The sequence below is a fragment of the Takifugu flavidus genome, chromosome 8 (genome assembly GCF_003711565.1).
Source record: "Takifugu flavidus isolate HTHZ2018 chromosome 8, ASM371156v2, whole genome shotgun sequence".
NCBI classification, from domain to species: Eukaryota; Metazoa; Chordata; class Actinopteri; order Tetraodontiformes; family Tetraodontidae; genus Takifugu; species Takifugu flavidus.
The window spans coordinates 11,876,440-11,896,000 of NC_079527.1; the positions used below are offsets into that span (position 1 = coordinate 11,876,440).

General features: G+C 46.9%; 4 protein-coding genes and 1 long non-coding RNA gene across 18 annotated transcripts in view; 2 read left to right on the forward strand and 3 right to left on the reverse strand.

Annotated features, from left to right (window-relative positions):
• The window catches only part of LOC130529505 (IQ motif and SEC7 domain-containing protein 1-like), a 64,286-nt gene extending 54,294 nt beyond the window's left edge, over nucleotides 1-9,992 (forward strand). For 8 of the 11 annotated variants that reach the window (XM_057039798.1, XM_057039800.1, XM_057039804.1 and 5 more), the window contains 9 exons: nucleotides 571-737; nucleotides 847-986; nucleotides 1,817-1,846; nucleotides 2,597-2,722; nucleotides 3,132-3,237; nucleotides 3,438-3,599; nucleotides 3,959-4,135; nucleotides 5,380-5,429; nucleotides 6,603-9,992. In XM_057039798.1, coding sequence (XP_056895778.1) covers nucleotides 571-737; nucleotides 847-986; nucleotides 1,817-1,846; nucleotides 2,597-2,722; nucleotides 3,132-3,237; nucleotides 3,438-3,599; nucleotides 3,959-4,135; nucleotides 5,380-5,429; nucleotides 6,603-7,139 — 1,495 coding nt within the window. In that variant the 3' untranslated portion in view covers nucleotides 7,140-9,992. The remainder of the gene's footprint in view (nucleotides 1-570; nucleotides 738-846; nucleotides 987-1,816; nucleotides 1,847-2,596; nucleotides 2,723-3,131; nucleotides 3,238-3,437; nucleotides 3,600-3,958; nucleotides 4,136-5,379; nucleotides 5,430-6,602) is intronic. The other 3 variants (XM_057039799.1, XM_057039806.1, XM_057039807.1) reach the window with 2 other exon arrangements.
• LOC130529520 (uncharacterized) lies at nucleotides 8,491-10,678 on the reverse strand. Its single transcript, XR_008951595.1, has 2 exons — nucleotides 10,360-10,678; nucleotides 8,491-9,721 (listed from the first exon to the last, which is right to left on the reverse strand). It is a non-coding gene; the product is annotated as an uncharacterized LOC130529520 (long non-coding RNA).
• Nucleotides 10,679-10,775: 97 nt separating this feature from the next.
• On the forward strand, nucleotides 10,776-12,382 carry gp9 (glycoprotein IX (platelet)). The gene is made up of 2 exons (XM_057039838.1): nucleotides 10,776-10,930; nucleotides 11,150-12,382. Exon 2 carries the CDS (start codon nucleotides 11,151-11,153, stop codon nucleotides 11,916-11,918), a length of 768 nt encoding a protein of 255 aa, XP_056895818.1. The 5' UTR covers nucleotides 10,776-10,930; nucleotide 11,150; the 3' UTR covers nucleotides 11,919-12,382.
• On the reverse strand, nucleotides 12,105-15,318 carry LOC130529515 (haloacid dehalogenase-like hydrolase domain-containing 5). Its single transcript, XM_057039834.1, has 8 exons — nucleotides 15,177-15,318; nucleotides 14,487-14,690; nucleotides 14,289-14,401; nucleotides 14,038-14,131; nucleotides 13,917-13,950; nucleotides 13,659-13,833; nucleotides 13,383-13,571; nucleotides 12,105-13,047 (listed from the first exon to the last, which is right to left on the reverse strand). The coding sequence occupies exons 1-8, from the start codon at nucleotides 15,291-15,293 to the stop codon at nucleotides 12,651-12,653; spliced, it is 1,323 nt and encodes a 440-aa protein (XP_056895814.1). The 5' UTR covers nucleotides 15,294-15,318; the 3' UTR covers nucleotides 12,105-12,650.
• Nucleotides 15,319-15,799: 481 nt separating this feature from the next.
• Nucleotides 15,800-19,294, reverse strand: cnbpa (CCHC-type zinc finger, nucleic acid binding protein a). 4 transcript variants are annotated; one of them, XM_057039842.1, is made up of 5 exons: nucleotides 19,143-19,294; nucleotides 17,406-17,529; nucleotides 17,235-17,300; nucleotides 16,934-17,132; nucleotides 15,800-16,831 (listed from the first exon to the last, which is right to left on the reverse strand). In XM_057039842.1, exons 2-5 carry the CDS (start codon nucleotides 17,524-17,526, stop codon nucleotides 16,714-16,716), a joined length of 504 nt encoding a protein of 167 aa, XP_056895822.1. In that variant the 5' UTR covers nucleotides 17,527-17,529; nucleotides 19,143-19,294; the 3' UTR covers nucleotides 15,800-16,713. The 4 variants fall into 4 exon arrangements, with proteins under 4 accessions (XP_056895822.1, XP_056895819.1, XP_056895821.1 ...); XM_057039839.1 differs by having other exon boundaries at nucleotides 16,934-17,153; XM_057039841.1 differs by having other exon boundaries at nucleotides 16,934-17,153; nucleotides 19,092-19,234.
• Nucleotides 19,295-19,561: the final 267 nt, after the last annotated feature.

Genomic DNA, 19,561 nt, shown 5'->3' on the forward strand with positions numbered 1-19,561 from the left:
GAGCTGGATTTTATTCTGCTGGCTCCTTGGTCTTAACTCTGGATAATCCAGTGGGTGCACTGATGACCAGCACACAAGATTACGGACACTTGAGGGTGGAGAAGAGTGATATTTACATAAAGATAAAAACTCTTCCAAGATCCTCTTTCAGGATAGATAAGGAGACTTTAAATCTTATGCTGGTGGAGGCTGCCACCAGTTTTCCAACAGATTTTGCTTTTATGATTTAATAATTGAAATGTAGAGAATGTTAGTCGGGGTTTTTAAAGTGCCATATCACTCGGTTTGGTTGCTTCTGGGTTTTATTTATCTGCCATCTGGCTAAGTGTTGGACACAAAGAACTGCTTTTGATTTCTCCAGAGGGCCGATCTAAATATTTGATTGCTGCGAACCCGATGTTTTGCAGGCAAAAGTCCCCAAAACTCAAACATGATGTTGACAAAGTCCCCCTGAAACCACGAAAGTCGACCATAAGAATAATAATGAAGCCATTGTGCTACAATATTTACAGTAACTCCTGGCAGCGACTTGTTGAGTATGAAAACTTTCTCCTGTCTGTGCCCCCCCAGCCAGCGCTACTGCATCTGCAACCCCACAGTGGTGAGGCAGTTCAGGAATCCGGACACCATCTTCATCCTGGCGTTCGCCATCATCCTCCTCAACACTGACATGTACAGCCCCAACGTCAAACCCGAGAGGAAGATGAAGCTGGAGGACTTCATCAAAAACCTGAGAGGTAGCGAAACACAAACACTGTTCAAAAGGCTGCTATTGCCTGATTTTCCCCAGCTGCCGTGTGCTAGTACTGCATTATTATCGTGGCGTAACTCTCCGCTCTGTGCCAGGCGTGGATGACGGGGAGGATATCCCCAGAGAGACCCTGGTGGGCATCTACGAACGGATCCGCAAGCGGGAGCTCAAAACCAACGAAGACCACGTCTCCCAGGTGCAGAAGGTGGAAAAGCTCATCGTGGGAAAGAAACCAGTGAGTTACCAGTTTGGTCTGACATTGATGACATCACACATTTAAAGTGTGACCCCAGTCTAGCAGAGATCTTTGTAAATTAACATGAACAATACAGAAAATAGCAGGTTTTTAAAAAACTGGAGCTTTGGGTATAGTTGAAAGGGGCCCGAATTCTTGTGCGCAGACCTTCACGCTGGTGACTTTAACCACCACAGAGGCCTTCAAGGCTGTCAAACATGCTGCATGTCTGTCTGATGGAAAACTATGACCTTCTGACACGTCTGAGCACGATACATTTCACTTAGAGGACGAAACGGTTGAAGGTGTGTTTAATGAACCTGTGTAACTAATGCAGCCGGTGGTGTCTCCCACACGTGTGAAGGTTAAACGTGCCAATAGCCAATGCATCCTCAGCCAAAGCATTCCTTTACGGGGAGAATTTCATTTCTATTAGTTGCCAGTGTGATGGAAGGAGTGTTCTGCCAAATATCCCTCAGTGTACTGACAAATGATCAGTCATGGCTGTTTAACTGCGAGATTAAAAGCCCAGGAGGACTCTCAGTAAAACACTTCAGCAGAAATACCACATTAGGCTTCATCTCCATGATAATTACACTACCTAGTGGTGCTCGGAATCAGTTTCTAGGGGAAGATCTGTTTTCATTGGAGCATCATTACACAGTCCTGAGGTCTGGCATCAGTGAACGTAACACGCACCCTGTACACAAAACCACGAAGCGCCGCGCAGCTGCTTTAATAGACCCAAGAATGCACAAAATATTGCGTTTTCAGGTGGGCAACAGCAATGCCGCGGCCATGTGTAACATCAGCCTTTTCTTCTCTTTCAGATTGGGTCGCTGCATCACGGCCTCGGATGTGTAAGTAGGCTAAAGAGATGCAAATTACCCATCACCCACTTGTTTCTCATGTGTTATTTACCTGCCTCTGTACGCCACGTGCAGCTGCAAGCTTTAATCTTGAAACCTGAACAACCCGCACACTCCCCGCTGTTGCTGTCCCCTGCAGTCAAAATCCACAGTTCAGAATTCTTTTGTGGCATCACGCTGCCGTGTTTACGTGTCTCTCGGCACAGCAGGGTATGCGTCACGGCATTCCAGAGCAATGCTTTCCACGCCAAGAATGACAGTCCCTATTGTTTTTGAGAATTAGTTCCCAATGTAATCTTTAAAGGAGGAATTCGGCAGTGTGGCAGGTGTCACCTAGGAATGAACGCTTTAGTTAGACACTAAGATGAAAAACTAACATTCGAAGTGCAGAAAAATTAGCATAACAATCTTGAAATTGACTCGAATGTGAAATTGAATTCCTAAAATGTAGAGCTTCCCTTTGTCTTGTCTGGCCTCTGAGTGATTCCCTTTAAAATGTCATTTCCCATTAATGAGTGAAATAATCAGAGGATTAATCCAGCATGAAATCATTAGCTGCGACCCTGGACAGCAGCCACCGAGCTGTCGCCCGACAGCCCCATGAATCAGCGCAAATGATGCGAAGAATGCGCTCAAACCCTCCGAGGAGTAAATCAGGAGAGGCTGACTTAGGTTCCTCTTATGTTCCTGGCTGCGTGGTGTCCTCTGAAGTTTTAGCCACTTCTTTCCTCGGCCTCGTAGGTGCTCTCGCTGCCTCATCGCCGACTGGTCTGTTACTGCCGCCTGTTTGAAGTGCCAGACCCCAACAAGCTTCAGAAGCTGGGCCTGCACCAGCGGGAGATCTTCCTGTTCAACGACCTCCTCGTGGTAAAAGTCCTCTTAAATCCACTGCTGTTAACCCCAGGCTCAAATATGTGCTTGGCTTCAAGCATGTGTATGAAAGGAAAACATCTCTACATTTACAATACTGCTAGATGAACCTCTGTACAGCCCACCATCAGATATATTATGGGTTGTGGGTTAAATGCTTACCATCTCTATGAGGTGCGAGGGTGGCCTTTAAAAACCAAAAAATGGGCTTTTCCCCCACCCTTAAATGACCGTAATACTAAAAGAATTCTGGCTTTAGACTCGACTGTAGTATCATGGTGAGACTCTTAAGTGTACTTGTTGGAGGAGATACAATATTTATAAAGGGATTTTCGTGATTAATCTGACTTTAGATTTATGTGCACATTGTTCCCAAACAGTGCAGTAACGTTTACCTTTATTTTAGGTCACCAAGATCTTCCAGAAGAAGAAGAACTCTGTGACGTACAGCTTCAGACAGTCCTTTTCCCTCTACGGAATGCAAGTGATGCTGTTTGAGAGTCAGTGTAAGTGTAAGTCACTGTGCCCCCCCCCCCCCCCGTCAGTGTTTACCACTGGGCTGGATTAAGCAGCAACACGTGCAGCAGGAATGAGCTGCCCTGACATTTACTCTCCGAACGCCGCACTGATTTGTCCAGTGTGCTTTAACGCGGCGTTTGATCGGTGCCCTCTTGTCTAAATGCAACCCCCCCCCTCCTCTCCGCTCCGCCAGATTATCCCAACGGGATCAGACTGACGTCGGCCATTCCAGGTGCGGACATCAAAGTCCTCATCAACTTCAATGCGCCTAACCCCCAGGACCGCAAAAAGTTCACAGATGACCTGCGGGAGTCCATCGCCGAAGTCCAGGAAATGGAGAAGTACAGAATAGAGTGTAAGCCTCCAATTACCCCCCCCCCCCCCCCACCCCCACGCCCGCTCCCTCTGTTGACCACAGGCTGTATGAAGTAGAACACGCATGGTTCTCATTACATTTCAACTGTTACCAGGAAGGCCTTTTACAGTTAACAGTATGGCTGACATGTTGGAGAGCCTTTCCTTCCTTTGACATTGGAATGGGAATTGTGTCCTGGAAATAAAGCATAGTGGGAATGCGTGAAGCAGCAGAAGTACTGATGGAATGTTAATACACCTTTTCTTCAGCAAAACAGTAGTAATGGATTTGTATTCTAGTGCCTGTAGTGTCATTTTTGTACCCCCCGCTCCATAAAGCCTTTATTCTGCTTCCTGCAGCTGAGCTGGAGAAGCAGAAGGGTGTGGTGAGGCCCAGCATGTCCCAGAGCTCCGGTCTGAAGAAGGAGGCTGGCAACGGCACCATGAACCGGGCCAGTCTGGATGACACCTACGCCATGGGGGAGGGGCTGAAGAGGAGCGCCCTGAGCAGCTCCCTGAGGGACCTCTCTGAAGCAGGTACAGCCAGTCTTCCCTTTACTTCCAGTGGCTGGTTCTCTGTATTCCAGCTCTCTGCAGCGTTATCGAGGGGATAAATATAGCAAAATGTTTCATGGCACCATACTTCTCCCCTTTTGGATCCACCCGTGATTGGGTAGTTTAGTCTGGACTTGACCACCTTGTTTCTGAGAGATTTGCCGTCTGCTTCACGCTAAATTCAGCAAAGGTGCAGAATTTCAGGTAGTCCATCCTCGACATTTCCATTTATGCTTTTATCATCACCCTTTTTTAACTGAGCTTAACCTTTCACACTCATCAGGTTTTTTTGGTTTTATTTCTTCTGTCCGGGGACATTTCACGACAACCCTGTGTTGGTTTCAAACACCATACGTCACGTAGCTTAGCGACGGTCTGCACGGCCTGGCCGAGCAGCGAGTCGTGGCGTTAGCCTCAGTCATTTCCCATCCCCGAATCTCTGACGCAAGAACGCATTCCATCCATGACAGGTAACGGTTATCAGGTGATTCCCTTGATAACGCCATGAAATCCAGCCAGGAATCTGCCTCCGTATGATCGGGAAGCAGTAGGTCAGTCAGAGCAGCGGTCCCTCCGCCCTCCTGTCGCCGCTGTTTTCTGATGCAGGATGTGGCATGTTAGTGGGGTCGTTTATGTTCAATGTTTCCATTTTTTTTTCCTTTCCTGCCACGCTCCACCCCATTTGTAGTTACCGTGTTACTTCCTCACACATCAGATATTTTCCTGTTTATCTGTGGTTATCATGTGCCATCGGCTGAGTGTGCCTAACACTGGCGAGAGCGCTCCGTCTGCCCTCAGACCTGTATATGCCTGTACATCCCATATGCAACAACCACTGTATTGCTTTTGATGTGTCTCCTTCTGTGTGACTGTAACTGAGACTGGCTTTTCGCCACTCTTGGCCCCAGATAAAGGGGGGGTATATTAGCTTCTGCTTCACATTTCAAACAGAGGCTGCAAAGTTCGGGTAACAATTGGCTTCTCCGTGCATTCGAAATTGCAAAGCTTTACAGAGCTACCTAGAAAATAGCCACAGTTACCACCACCACCACCACCCCCACCCCTTCCGAGGCCTGCTTTGTCCCATACCTGCCCATATTTGGACCTTACTCGCAGTCACAACCCACTGCAATGCCCTCTACGGGACTGGCGGGTGGCGGGTACGTCTCTAGTCGACCAAGGAGTGCTGTCGATCTCTAATCTGTGGTATTGCATGTCTCGGGCAGGCAAGCGGGGGCGTCGCAGCAGTGCAGGATCACTAGACAGCAATATGGAAGTAAGTTGGAAGCAGCTGGTATCCAAGCTACTCTCTATGTGATGATGTGCACTGTCAAAACACACCATTTATTTTTGGTCTTACACCTCCTTTTGCTTCATAGACTCAGAACATTTGTTTGGAACATTTATTTTTTCCTTCTGGGATGCCGTACGAACCTGCTTGCCTCCGTTAGCGTGCATGTTACGGGTTGCCTGCCTCCAATCCTGCCACTTTGTGAAAGCCAGAGATCTCCTGTTTTGTTTTTGGTCATGTTATGTGACCACTACGCACACTATCTTCAGACAAGCATGACACTACTAATTCCACCTCTGATCCCTGCCCCTGTTGCCTGTCTCTGTCTGTCATTCAATCACATCCCCGTGGGTTTTTTTTCTTTTTTCGTTTAGTTCGCTCTCTCTATCTTTCTCTCTCTCTCTCTGTTGCAGGGTTGTAGGTTATCCCTTCATCCATGGCTTCTCAAAAATAAATGCTGCTAGGTTCAGGGAGTAACGTAGACATCACAGGCAGAGGTTCACTGATGGGTTTCCTGGATTTCATTCCTCCATCTTTTCTGTCATTTCATGTGCCCATGAGTTCACGTGCTGGGATCCCGAAAAATTTCAGATTTCTGCTGATCTTTCCACGATGTCCCTGGTCTTTGTAGATGATGCATGAACCAAAAGGAAACGTTTGCAAAGATCATTTGTAGCGGGGGAGACCAGGCAGTTCGCAGACAAGAGCTTAGTTCCTCCTGACTGTCGGCCGAATGCTAATGTGTGGATGATGAGTTTGCCTGTCACACCCTCTGCATGTGGAGGCTCTTCATTCATCGATTATAACGAGTTGCATGTGTGAGGGTTTGGCACTTTGACTGCAATGAAGATGAATAACTGTCTTGTTCTGCCCCTGTTCCTGTTATTATTTATGCTCCGTATGTCCCCCCGCTCCACGCCACTTCTGTTACTATTTAAAGCCACTTAACTTCCTAACAGCAGAGCTCCTTTCAGTCGAGGCTAATTTTGTTCCTGGTGTTGCTGCTGCATACCATGAAAACATTTTTTGATTTCCTCATTTGCATGTATAATGAACATTTTGCTAGTTGTTTATCTGCAATACAAAAAGCTGGTAGCTTGTAGCTGTAGGTTTAGCAGCGCTGACAGACATGCTGTTACCTCTTTTTCCCGCCTCTAGGGGTCCATCATTAGCAGTCCGCACACGCGCCGAAGAGCCACCACGCCTCACGAGGGCGCCCCCCGCGGCCACCCCTCCGTCCCTAACCCGGCATCAACTTCCATCCTGGGGTCGCTTTTTGGCAGCAAGCGAGGGAAACCATCGTCCCAGAGCCACTCTCCTCTGCCCCCGCCCGGTCACCCGACCCTCATATCCCACAAGCCCCACCCGACCAACCTGCACCACACAGCACAAGTCACACACACAGTGCAGGCCCAACACCATGGTCACCATTCCCACTACTGCCAAGCCCCGCAAAACCCGCCGCCCTACCACCACCACCACCACTACCACCCGCCCCCCCACACTCAGTACCACCAGCACCCCGCTTACGCCTCGCACGGGCACCAACACTCGCACCCACAGCACAGCCACTACAGTCAGCATCCGCATCACGCGCCGCACCCCCAGCATCTTCCACACCATCACAGCCAGCAAGCGGGTTCAGGGACTGGCGGACCCAAACCCAAACACAGTGGCATCAGTACCGTAGTGTGACAAGGGTGGACGAGGAGGGACAACTGTTGACACCAAAGGGGCTGACAGCACGACTCTATGGCCTGTCCACTGTGTTCTACTGCTGCTGTGATGACACACGGGCACCTTTTATCTCACCTCCAGGTCCAACTAATATGCAGGACGGAAATTGGACACAAATCTTCCACCAGGGGCCTTTAACTAATTTGCCTGCTAAGGGCCTGGCCCCCATCAGGGTTTTGTGGGGGTTCTGTACAGGAAGAGGCTCTGCCGCTCCCTGTTTATTGTCCTCTCCATAACCTGTCTAGCCTAATCACAAGGAGGATGACTGTTTCTTTCAAGATGCTATCGTCATTTCCTGTGTCCAAGACGTTTGGAAAGGACTTCTTTGGGTTTGCAGCTCCGCCCGCCATATGAACAGAGCGTTGCCGCCTCCTGTAGAGCTCCATACGTAGTGACGATATAATCATTTCACGGTAACTTAACTCCATGGACAGGTTAAGCAGCTGAGTCGACCGTCTCAGTCATTGTAGTTCTAGTGCTGTATTTAATGTAGATGACAGCTATATGTGTTGTCTCCTAGCTCTCATTAATAAATGTGCCAATTAATAATGCATAATCTATTTAGTCAAGACTTCATGTACAGTATATTGTGCGTAAAGTAATTTGTAAGATTATACTTACAATTATTATCAGCAAAAATGAATTCTATCAGTATTATGCTGACGTTATGGTAATGCGACGTAGATCTGGAAGCAGTGGACCCCCCATGTGCATCACGGCTTACAATATATCCTGTGATTTTTGCCTTTCAAACCGATGTGAAGGAGCCCCTGGATGGCAGCTGTTGCATATTCTGAGGGCTGCAAAAGCTCAGACTTTTCAGGTCAGCTCTCACAATTGAAGGAATCAGTCGTTTGCTTTCATTTCTTCATTGTGTTTTTTTTTTTAAAAAGGGAAAAATAATGCAGATTAACTGTGGCACCAGGCAGTCTGAATATGTACTTGAGTTCATGTTACAAAATGGATCCAAAGAATGCTTGAAAATCACAAGTCTGTTGCCTTTAACATATGCGATAGCTGCTCTTCCTGACTCTTCAAATCTGAAAAACCTTTTGAAATCTTAATTTGCCTTATTTAGACCCCCCTGCAAGGTGTAAAGAGAATAAAATAAGTATTTTTTTAGTTTCACCTTTTTTTTCTCTATCATATGTGCAATATCTTTGTACTGATGTTGTACATCAAGATGAAGCTGTCCTTCCAGGTTATTTTTCCGTCTTGCCATTATTTATTTGTTTGATTGCGACCCCTGTCAGAGTCTCTTGGTCTTACGAGTGGTACCTCGGAGTTCAGTGGAACGTCTCGTGAATGATTTAGTTTTCTTTCTTTTTTTTTTTTGCATGTTCTGTTATTAGAGTGAGGCGTTCCTCTGCACATTGTATGAGAAACCAGTATTACCAGAGCAAGTTTAAGTGCAATCATGTTCAGAGAACAGAGACTTGAACTGAGAGTGGAAGTCTGTTTTCTGAGATTCAGGTTAAAAAAAAAGGAAAAAAAAAAAGATTTTCCCACTTAGAAATAGTATAAATAATTAATAACACAGGTCACAATGGGAAGAGGAATGTGTGTATATATTTTAATAAAAGGAATCTGCTTCTCTTTGGGCTAAACAGAAATATTTTGCTGGATAAGCACACGTGGAAGAACATTTTTTCAGGAAATGCAATGACACAAAATGCAAACTGAACAGAGAAAAAGGTTATATGTATAGAATAACTTTCTACAGTCTACAAATAGAGTCTATTCTAGTGTATAAATTAGTGACAGTAAACTGTTTGTCCCAATATTCAGGTTGTAAATGTATTTTAACATGAGAACACAGATTATTCTCACACATATCTACTCTCACGGTTTAACAAAGACGGACGGACACGTCACACGCGGGACATTGATGAGCTGAATGTGTCTTTCCGTTGGTTTTGTATCTTTACTATAACTCTGGAAGTCTCGACAACGTTAGCCCAGTTTGTTTTCTTATTTTCCGTGTGTTGTAGTGCTTCAAATGTCAACAGTCATTCTTTGTGAAAAAGTACCCCAACGATGCACTGCATGGATCATCACGTGTCCTTTTTCACTGTGAGCTGATGCCAGGAAGAAGAAAAAAATGCATGCGTCAGCCGATGATTTTTTTTTCTTCCTTCTTTTGTGTCGGTTTTTCTTTGATTTGGAGTTTCCCTAATGTTTGGTGTGTTCTTGTTCAACGTTTGGCTGGTAGTTACTGAAGCTCAGCATGCATTTCATCAACAAAGCCATTTGTGTAAATGACAAACCTAAATGCACTTCTGTTGCCGAGGGCTTTTCGCGGTGTACATATGCGATTCTGATGTGTGCAAACCCGATGAACTGCTTAAGAAAAGAGGGAGTTTGTCACAAATCTGTACAAGGGACCAAGACTGGGGATCCGAGAACTGTACATAGTGTGTATAGAACCAATTCCGATATCTGCAGCTAAGATCAGGATGTGTGACATCACCTCACCGACGGATCAGAGGGGTCACACGCCGACATATCGATCATCTCCAGCTGGCGTGGGCCGACATTGGCTGTAGAAATCAGAACAAGACTGTTAGAAAGCCCGCTGCCATTTAGCACCCAGCTCTCTTATGACACATTCTCTTACACACACACATCCTGCTGCGAGTACTTCGGTCTGGCGTGAGACACATTTTAGAAAAGGGCACGAATGGCCTCATTTATACAGTACGTGCATTCTGTTTGTACAGTGAGTAGTGAGTCCGTAAAGACCCCAGTTATTGTAAAACTTCAACTGTGACATTGTTAAGAACGCAAAATAAACAAATATGACTTATGGTATGCCTGCCATTTGTCTTTTTACTGTGTTGTGCAGACTTGGTCAAATCTGAAGGAAGAAATGTTCTTTTAATTCCAAAGGCTCTCATATCTTCCATTTTCCAGATTCTGGAATAGTTCCCAATGGTGCTGCATGGTTGCAGGGAAAACTGTGCCATCACACCACCTATGGGTGAAAGGTGTACCTGCTACACAGCACACACATGCACACCATTAGCTTTCTAATCTGAAACAATTTGTTTAATGCCGTCTGCATATTTTCCACTGACGATTCAGTTTTTCCGTTCCAGCATGTTTTGCCAGTTATCCATCACCTATCAATCCTCCCAGCAACATTTCCACTTGGGTAAACATGAACATTTAAACAAACCTGGTTTATTGTTGTCCACTGCAGCTCGCGTGCACACGGTGATGACACTATTCCCTCTTCAAATGCATCTGTAAAAATAAGTGCTGCCTCTTCCCTAAAGCGAGCAACACGACAGAAAATGGAAGCTAACACATAAATGTCTCCAGAACGTCACATCCACACACGCAGGAGCCTGAAGATGCCGCTTATAAAAGACATTTTTGAAGCTGCACATGGTCCACAGCTGTGGTTGGGCCCTCTGCGTCCCGGCCCAGCTGCAGACGTCGCTAATAACCAGCGTGGCTCAACTTCAGATAACTCCCGCCATTTCAATGATTAGCGCTTATCGTCCGCGAGCAGATGGGCTTCCTTCACGCGGAAGGCGCGGCGAGCGCGCGGCGCTATTGGTGCGTTCCTCGCGCTAACGTCGCTGTGGCTCGCGATTATTCCGACTCTAACAGCGGGTCGGGTCCAAACGACAGCGCCTCGGATTCGAAACGGACTTTTGAAATGCTTAAAACTGAATGGGACGATGACATTTCCAAGATGACCGGCATGAGGAAGCACTTTCAGGTGTGTTCGTCTCTTAAAGGTCGGTCCTTGTTTATATTACTGCATAAAAGCGAAACTCTGTTAGTTTTTGTTATCTCTGTATGTGTTTGCGTTCTGACAACCCATCGGTTAAACTTGATTATTTATTTATTTTTACCATTAACTAAAGAAGAACTCTCTTATTGGATGTTTAACACCTCCGTGTGATTTGTGCAAACTGGCGGTTTCGACCCGTAGTAACAGGCCTGTGACCCTGCAGGATGCTCTGGGCTTGGGTTGTTGCTGTCCTCGTCCTCGCCGCCACGTCACGTGCACGTTCCACCGCGCCACCTTGCCGATGTTCCCCTCTCCCGCCTGCAGGCCTGAAGGTGGACTGCAGCTTTTCAAACCTCACCGAGCTGTTTGGTTTACCCCCGGACACCACGGAGCTTTTAATGCAGGAGAATCGGCTCACTTCGGTTACTCCAGGCCTGTTTGACAAACTGGTCGGTCTGGAAAAGGTTTCCCTGTCTGGGAACCCATTCCACTGTGACTGTAAAATCCAGTACCTGAGGAACTGGTTGCTGAAGAATATGGCTCTTGTCTCTCAGCAACCCACCTGCGCCAGCCCAGGCTCGGTGGCTCGCACAGAGATCAGCGACCTCAGCGATGACTACTTTACTTCCTGTGCAAAAGCAAACTCTACCTGTGGCTTGTTCAACATCGTTATATCCGTGGCAGTTTGCTTTCTTATAGCTCTACTGGCCTATATTCTGAGACTGGCAAAAATGTCCACCATCACGCTGTACATCCACAAAAAACATTCTGAGCTGGACGCCGTGGCCTTGCAGCCGCTGAGGCCCAAACGCAGGAGGAGGGTGAACTCCAGGTTTTCCATGGACAGCCAGAATTCGGACTCTCTCCTCTATGTGGATGATCTAGAGAAGCCGCTTCTGAACTTGGAGTTACTGCCACAGGTATTGGACACATTGCAAAGGAGGCACAATATTAAAATAACTGTCCCTGAGGAGCGGCGTTATGCAGTGTAAGTGGTAAATAGAAACAGTGAGAGGGCGGGGCTAGTATTTGATGGGCGGGACATTCAACCACTTAGACTGTCCCCTGAAACCTGTTTCTTCCTTTCTCAATGAACACATGGACATTTTCTGATAGCTTTACAGCTAACACACATATTGGACAAACTCCTTCAAACACAAAATGAACTGGCTCAAAAGTGGGGAAGTCAACACTTTTAATTGGCATTGTTGTATCTCAAGTGTTAGCTTATAACTTTGTTTCTGGAGTTAAAACCTTGAGCATTAAAACAAATGTATGCATATTTGACCAAGGTGTGCAGAGAGGGGTCTGACAAGAGGACAATGCAGATGGACACTATTGCACAGTTTTTACAGTACCTGTATTACTCTCATATAATCATGCATAGATTTTAAATGGGTAAACAAATGACAATGGTAAGAACCACTTTGATATTAAAAACACAAATGTTATCTGAGTATGCTTCTTTAAAACTGTGTAATAAATATAGAGACAAGAGGTTTCAAAGTTCTAAAACAGTATTTTGATCTAAAAGACAGAAAGGTCAAATAAGGCTGGTTGACAGTAACAGTTACACATTTTTCTTTCTATAAATGTTGAACACTATTTTTCCATTGTCCAGTATGTCAGTATTACAGTATCCACAGTGTTGGGCTCCCGACAGGCTTGTATTTTAAATCGAAAAGGAGGCCCAGGATCACACAATACCTGTTGGGTCAAAAACTCTACTGAGGCACAAACTTCTCCCATTCAAAGATCAGGTCCACGGCTTCGTCCACGTTCTGCACAATGTGGTTTGGCTCCACCAGGCCAGGGTCGAACCTGAAGTCCCGGTGTCCGTGGAAAACGGTCTCTTTGATGCACTGACTGGCGTCGGGCGGCACCTCTGCATCTGGGCTGTAGACCCCTGTGCAGACCAGGACCGACTTGCAGGAAGTGGCGGAGGGAAGCGCCAGCTCGCTCTCCACCAGAATGTCTATCTCCTCCTCCTGCGACAGAGACGTCCTGGACCCAGTGGCAGCCAACATCGTGGCAATTGCTTTGGGGTTCTTCCTAGAGATCCGATCCTCCAGATAGCGGTTGTATAGATTGGCGCCGTAGATGTCCGTCATGAGGTTATCTCTGAGGAGTGAGAATGAGGAAGATGCCTGAGTTTATAGGGAAGTGAGTTTAGATCGTGCATGTCAACAGCCGTCATGACAAAACCCCAAACTGGCCGATTGTGTGTTTTTCACAAGGGGTGGAAGAAGTGATGTATTTACAACCTTGCACACGAACAAATAAAGCAGCTATTGCAGCGCAATTAATTAAAACCTGTTGAAAAAGCGTGTTGTTACTCGCAACAGGCAGAGACTTTACAGTCGTATGGAACGCCTAAGGCTTTATGATTCAGCTGTAAACGGCGCCAACTTGCTTTTTTCTGATAATTACATGGGAATAAAGCAAATTCAGCTTACCCGATGGCATAAAGGGAGGTAATGGGGATTTTCCACTGCCTCTGTACCGCCTGGGTTCTGATGAGGTATTCTGCAAAGTGGTAAGTGAGTTCGCTGGGTTTCCCCATGAGGGCTTCGTACTTCAGTTCCTCGCCCGTTATCTTCTTGTAGATGTTCTCCAGGCAAACGAGAAACGTCCCGTGACCAAACCTGAGGTGATACGAGCAAGGAAGGCATCTCAAACGACTGCTGTGGTTCACCGAGCCTTCGGCGGCGGCAATGGTGTTTGACGATTACCGTGGAGACTGCGCCTCGGCCATCCACATGAGATCCATGTTGCAGGCCAGCAGGGGGAGGTGAGGAATGTTTTGGGGGTTGTAGGCACTGCCGAGGTTGCCGTTGGTCAGCAAAACGTCGATGATCAGCTGCAGGTTGGTTTCCCATCGAACCGGCTCCCCGAACAAAATCACCGCTGCGATCAGGTGTTAAACATTTAAAATAGCAGCGGCTTTAAGAGAGAAAAAATAAACAGACTCTGAGACGTTCGCTGCTTACCTTCAACATTCGGAAGCTTGCCAACAGGATTGGACTTTCAAAGAAAGATGAGATACTAACATTAATCCATATCCAAACGCGTTAGTGTTATTGACGTAAGCAGGTTTCTGAGAACTCTCACCGGCAGTTTAGGCCTCCTGTTGTGATCGACCATGTCCAGAAGTGGGAAAGATTCTCTCAGGATATCAATACTGACAACATTGTTGAAGCCCAGACTGGACACGAGGCGTTAAGGACAAGTGCGTTTTCAAAAACCGGACGTCAGATTTGGTGGAATCATAATCATGGTTTTGCAGATAATATGCAAACTAATTAAAGTTAGAGGAAAGCTACTAGTGTACTAATTAAACAGCACTGAGCATTCCAGGATACTTTTTGGCAATTTCCAGGACAGGCCCCTGACCCGACACCAGCACACACTTATCATGCAACCTCTTAAACATTCGCAGGGGACTGTGGGACATGATGACCTGATCTTGGGTTATCTAGAAATAGGTCAGTGGTTTTAAAAACAACTTAAATTCAATGACAGGGGATTTGAACGCGGAAGCGGACAATTTAAGAACTCACGGGGACTCCTAAGATGTGCGAGAGCTGATCGGCTTTTGTCTGTCGGAGGCAGTTTCCAGCATTGGTGACAAAAACTACCGGCACCACGAACTGTCCCTGAGAGTCAACCAACTTCTCGAACGCCTTTCTAGCGGCGGGGATCGGCAGCCTTCCCCGCACCAGCACGCCATCGATGTCAAAGAGCAGCCCGAAACGTGGCTGCGGCTGCAGGAGGAACCAGACACGTTACCCGAAGCAAACATGCAAGGATGTGATTGACAGGCTGGGATCAGACGCCCGAGCAGGGCCGAATTCGTGTTCAACTTTAGCAGTTATTTCTCAGATCCGACGCAACGTGGACCCTTAATTCTTTTTTCCCCCTTTCAACATACGGGCCCCTGCCAACCAGTGGAACCATAACAGGAAACCAGACACGGCACAGCACGGTGTTTGGTTCCATTCTCACTAAAGTATGATAAATAACCATTCGGCAACGGCTCAAGAGGCTTCCTCTGCGTTTTTCCGGACCTGTTTGCGCCGTAAAAACAGCGTTTGAGCCGCCGCTGCGCCCGGTGTCAGACCCGTCCATCCGAACCGCAGCATCCGTGCCGGGAAGTTCGTAACACCGGGGACACCGCGCACAACCCGGCGGGCAACCGTGACCTGAGTCCTCATCGTTAAAGAGGCAGAAACCGAACGATGGCTCCGTACCTTCGAGCTGCTCTGGGCCCCGCAAAACCCGACCCGAGGACCGACAGCGGTGGCCGTCCTGGATCGCCGGTCACCGAGGCGGTAGAGCCCCCGGCAGAACGGCAGCAGCCCCCTCATGGCCTCTAACTATCCCCGGGTTGAACGGAGGGAAAGGCTGATAAAAAGAGCCCACATGAAGCCGGCTCGTTCCGGCCGCTTGTTTGTCTCGGCTCGAACGCCGACTGGGCTAAAGCGGTGACGTCAGGCGCCGAGTGGGCGGGGCCTCCAGATGCGTCTCGATGGCGGAAAGAGCCGAAGGTCTGCAGCATCTGCACTGCTGCAGCCCCCGCTGCCATTTTAGAGTCCGAGGTGGAGCTCTGCGCCTCCGCAAGCCTCCGCAAGCCTGCGCAAACGTGCCAACAGCCCGGACAAATGCGCCGCTTCACGGACACCAGCGCGCTCTCTACCCGACTCACGAAACCTGTTTTCGGTCCGGAGAGTTCGCCATTTGTCTCCTTTTACAATGGGACCCGTTTGAAAGGCTTCATTCCGCAGAAGCCCCCAGGATTTCGACACGTTGCGCATATTATAGTTGTGGTTAATGTACAAAAAATGCAAAGAAAAAAGTAATCAGACCAGAGAAATGTTCTCCCCGTGCTCCTCCAGCTTTATTGATAGTTTAAAATTACATTTCTATTTTCTAGGACTTCAGTTGCACTTTCCTTCCGACTTAAAAACTGAGTACAAGCAAATGGTATTTATACAGTAGTCTACTAAGTGATATTGTACAAAAATAACGTTTTGATTTCTGTGAAAAGATTTTTCATTCCAAATAACTCCTAATTCTGCCGTTCTGACATTACATTGATGATGTTACATTTCGCCAAGGTAAAAAAAAAAGAAAAAAATAATTCCAAAGCCATTTTAAAGGAAGAATCTACCTTGGGTTACAACTTGATATTTAAATTGTAAACAGATTTGTATAAAAGAATGATTCTTTTAATACCTCCAAAATGTGTTATACCTTAGCAATATAACATAAAGTTATAGCATGTTTAGTTGCTTGCAGGGCTGATATACATGTCACCGCCCTTGTAGCTGCTTGTAGGGCTGAAACGTATCATGTTATGAAATGTTTCCTTGTCTTTACTCTCTTGGCCAACTCGTGTCCCATTAAAACAAACCAAAATAACCATACATGGAAGTTCAGTTTCCATTTACTCCCTTCTTCTATCTCGTTTTACTGAGACTCTCACCCACAAGCTCCGAGGTCCTATAGATTCCCATATGTTGAGTCCCTCTGTACACCAGTGGCTTGGAAAGGGGGATCTTTAACAAAGCATTATACATTACACTGCTACCAAACTAAAACATTTTTTGTATTGAATGCAGAAAGATTTTTTTTCACCCCTTTCTTTGTATTACATTTCGAGAGGCTCACTGGCCTGGGACTAGCCTCCGTCAGCCATACTTTGGCCAGTAAAGAGGATTCAGAGAAAATAATACAACCAACCATCAATCTGAGAAAAAAAAACGGAGGGGCAACAGAGGGCACTGATTATGCGCTGGCTTCGATGGTGCAGTCTCTTGCCACGTGGCCGGCCTTTCCACAGTTGTAGCAGTTAGTCTCACTGGCTTTACTGCACTGCACAGCAACGTGACCGATCTCGCCACACCTGGGTAACAAGAGACATCCGTTTAGGTTAAACATCAAGGGTGAATGTAAACAGCCCGTGGGTGGGGGTGGGGCGGGCTCTCGCGGCAAACGCCGGCCTCACCTGTAACATTTCACTTTATCGCAAAGTTTCTGGATGTGGCCAAACTCGCCGCAGGAGTAGCACTTCTGCTCGTTCGCATGTTCGCAATCGCGGGCCACGTGCCCAGCTTTCCCGCAGTTGTAACACAGGTGCTCCCGCTCCCTTTTGGGCTCCTTGCAGTCCCGGGAAATGTGGCCACTCTTGTGGCAGTTGTAGCATGCTGTGGGGAAAAGAGCACAATCTAAAAAAATCGACACGGGAAAATCCCAAACAGTGTATGAAAGACTGCTATGAATGAACTTAAACTGAACATAACACCTACAGTCTTCAGGCTGATCACAGTCCCTGGCGATGTGTCCGTGCTCTCCGCATCGATAGCAGAACTGCTCTGTAACGGCACACAATCGTGTGAAACAAGTAAAAATGACGTCAGCTGTAGAGGTAAACAGTGTAACACGACACAGAGTCGGCCGAGGTGTGATTTCCGTCTTACCCTTTACTCGCCCCCGTCCTCTGGGACCACGTCCACGAGGACCGCTGGATTTAGGACAGTCCTTGATCCAATGACCAGTGCGGCCGCATCCAAAGCACTCGTTGTTGCCACCCAAGTCCATTATCTTTAAAATAATAATAATGTAATTAGATACACAATTTAAATGGAAACACGTGTCAAATGATAATCTGATTCTAAGACAGCTAATTCAAAGCTTTACATTTAAACGTCTATTTGTTCCATCAGGCTTTCACATCACACACGGTTAACTCCCAATGGTGAATCTTGCTTTTCTACACCAAAATATAAATGAGGCCTCCTCAAAGTGTGTCTGGTTAAGCACACTAACCAATTCATTACATTTAAATACCAATAACCATATGTAATGCACAGATTTCATGGATATCACCATTATGGCTCAAAGGAATCAAACTATAAAGCTGCAGTTTGAGAAACAACGTACACAGCTACAATTCTAAACGGTTTCCATTCAATGGCATAAACCCCCGAGGAATAAACCCAACTCACGGCCTCCCGGTAAACTAACAGCTGTTGATGCCACGCTTGCAGTTTGTCCCCAGCGTCAATGATGAGGAAAAGAAAGAAGGCTGCTTAATATCACAACTAGTGTGAGCACCAACGTGCACCCACCAACGTGCACGCAGGGCCACCAGATGATCCAACTAGCACCAGTTGGTCAATGACAACACGCTGAGGCCAAACTTCGGTTAGCTGACGGGGCTAAACACGTCGTCGGGCATGCGAGCAAATGAATAACGGGACGTCATTAGCGACCACAAAATTGCGTTTCAGAGGACCAACAACGTGGAGATCAAATCATGAGGAAGAGAACAAAATTAGACTGGAGGCCAGGCCTCGTTTTCTATTCATGCGCCTGTGATGCGCTAAATATTTAACAACTCTCTGGCGGCGGCGAGGGGTTGGTAATCTACCAGCGAGGGATGCGATACTAAAATCTTTCATCGACAACGTAACCTTAAAATAGTGGTGGTAGATCACCGCTTTGGAAAAGGGGGGATCCCGAGCGACTGCACGCTAACTTGAAAGGCTAACTCCAAAGGGCAGCAACATCACGTTGTGTTTTGATACATTTAAAATGGCGAAACGGGCCTCTTTGGCGAGAATAAAATAATTCAACTCGGTGAAAAGCGTCCTCGCCTAAACGTCTGCCACGCACACGAGCTCGTAAACGTACTCGGGGGTATTTTTACGCTTGCAGACAAGGATCAAATGCCAAAGGTTGGAGCTATGCTAGCACTGGCCTAGTCACGTTGGTATTTTTTTCCCTGCGCACTCGCGAGACACCACAAGCACTGCTAGCTAACACATGCTAGCAGAGCTGAGCACGACCACGACAGAGAGCGCGGTTCAGTCGACGAAAAAGCTCATTTTGCTCCGAACAAACTATCGGATGGACGGGTATTGCGGTGTTTGCCTGCGGTGCGATCTTTTGGAAGGATATCGATGCGAATTAAAGGCTAGCACAAAATTTCCCGCGCAACGTGAACACGCCAAAGTCGTTGTGACGAGTTACCGCTAACAGGCCAGAATCGTTGCCTACTCCATTTCGAGACCAGGCCAACGCGATGCGTTTGTTTAAATAAAGATATCGAGTTCTGCACGTTCGTATTACGGCTACAAACACATCACTCTTTAGAGACTAACCTAGTAGGATTTTTTCCAGGTGAATTGTGTCCGTGCTGGGTAATTGCTTACCTTTGTTGCTACCTAGCTAGTTCAGTGTTTACGCCTCCTTCTTTGCGCTACATGCGGTGTGAGCTTCAGTTCCTGAATTGTCATTCACAGTAACCAGTAAAAACTCGCGCGGTCATTGGTCACATACTCTGCCAACAGCCAATCACAGACGAGAGTGTTAGGACACCGCCTCCTGGAATCAACCAATCACGTGTGTCGTCTGTACGCCGTCCATAAATCGACTGCCTCCAACAGGACTCCTTTCGAGTCGTGCTATTTTGATTATTATCATAAACGTTCTATATTGCTGCCACTATTAAACCACCTGTAGCCAAAATAATGCATTGACACGATAGACTTTGCCCACTGAGGAGGCAAACAACGCGGCAGATACAGGGAAATGCATGTTGTTTATGTTTTTGTACTAAAGTCGAAACGGA

Coding starts and splice junctions, on each gene's coding strand:
- gp9 (XM_057039838.1), top strand. CDS start 11,151: ATGCTCTGGGCTTGGGTTGTTGCTGTCCTCGTCCTCGCCGCCACGTCA.
- LOC130529515 (XM_057039834.1), bottom strand. CDS start 15,293: ATGAGGGGGCTGCTGCCGTTCTGCCGGGGGCTCTACCGCCTCGGTGAC. Junction 13,951..14,037: donor ACAGGAGGCCTAAACTGCCG/GTGAGAGTTCTC, acceptor TTTCTTTGAAAG/TCCAATCCTGTTGGCAAGCT. Junction 13,834..13,916: donor CAAGCTTCCGAATGTTGAAG/GTAAGCAGCGAA, acceptor ACCTGATCGCAG/CGGTGATTTTGTTCGGGGAG.
- cnbpa (XM_057039839.1), bottom strand. CDS start 17,526: ATGGACTTGGGTGGCAACAACGAGTGCTTTGGATGCGGCCGCACTGGT. Junction 17,154..17,234: donor CTGTGATCAGCCTGAAGACT/GTAGGTGTTATG, acceptor CGATTTTTTTAG/ATTGTGCTCTTTTCCCCACA. Junction 16,832..16,933: donor GATAAAGTGAAATGTTACAG/GTGAGGCCGGCG, acceptor CTTGTTACCCAG/GTGTGGCGAGATCGGTCACG.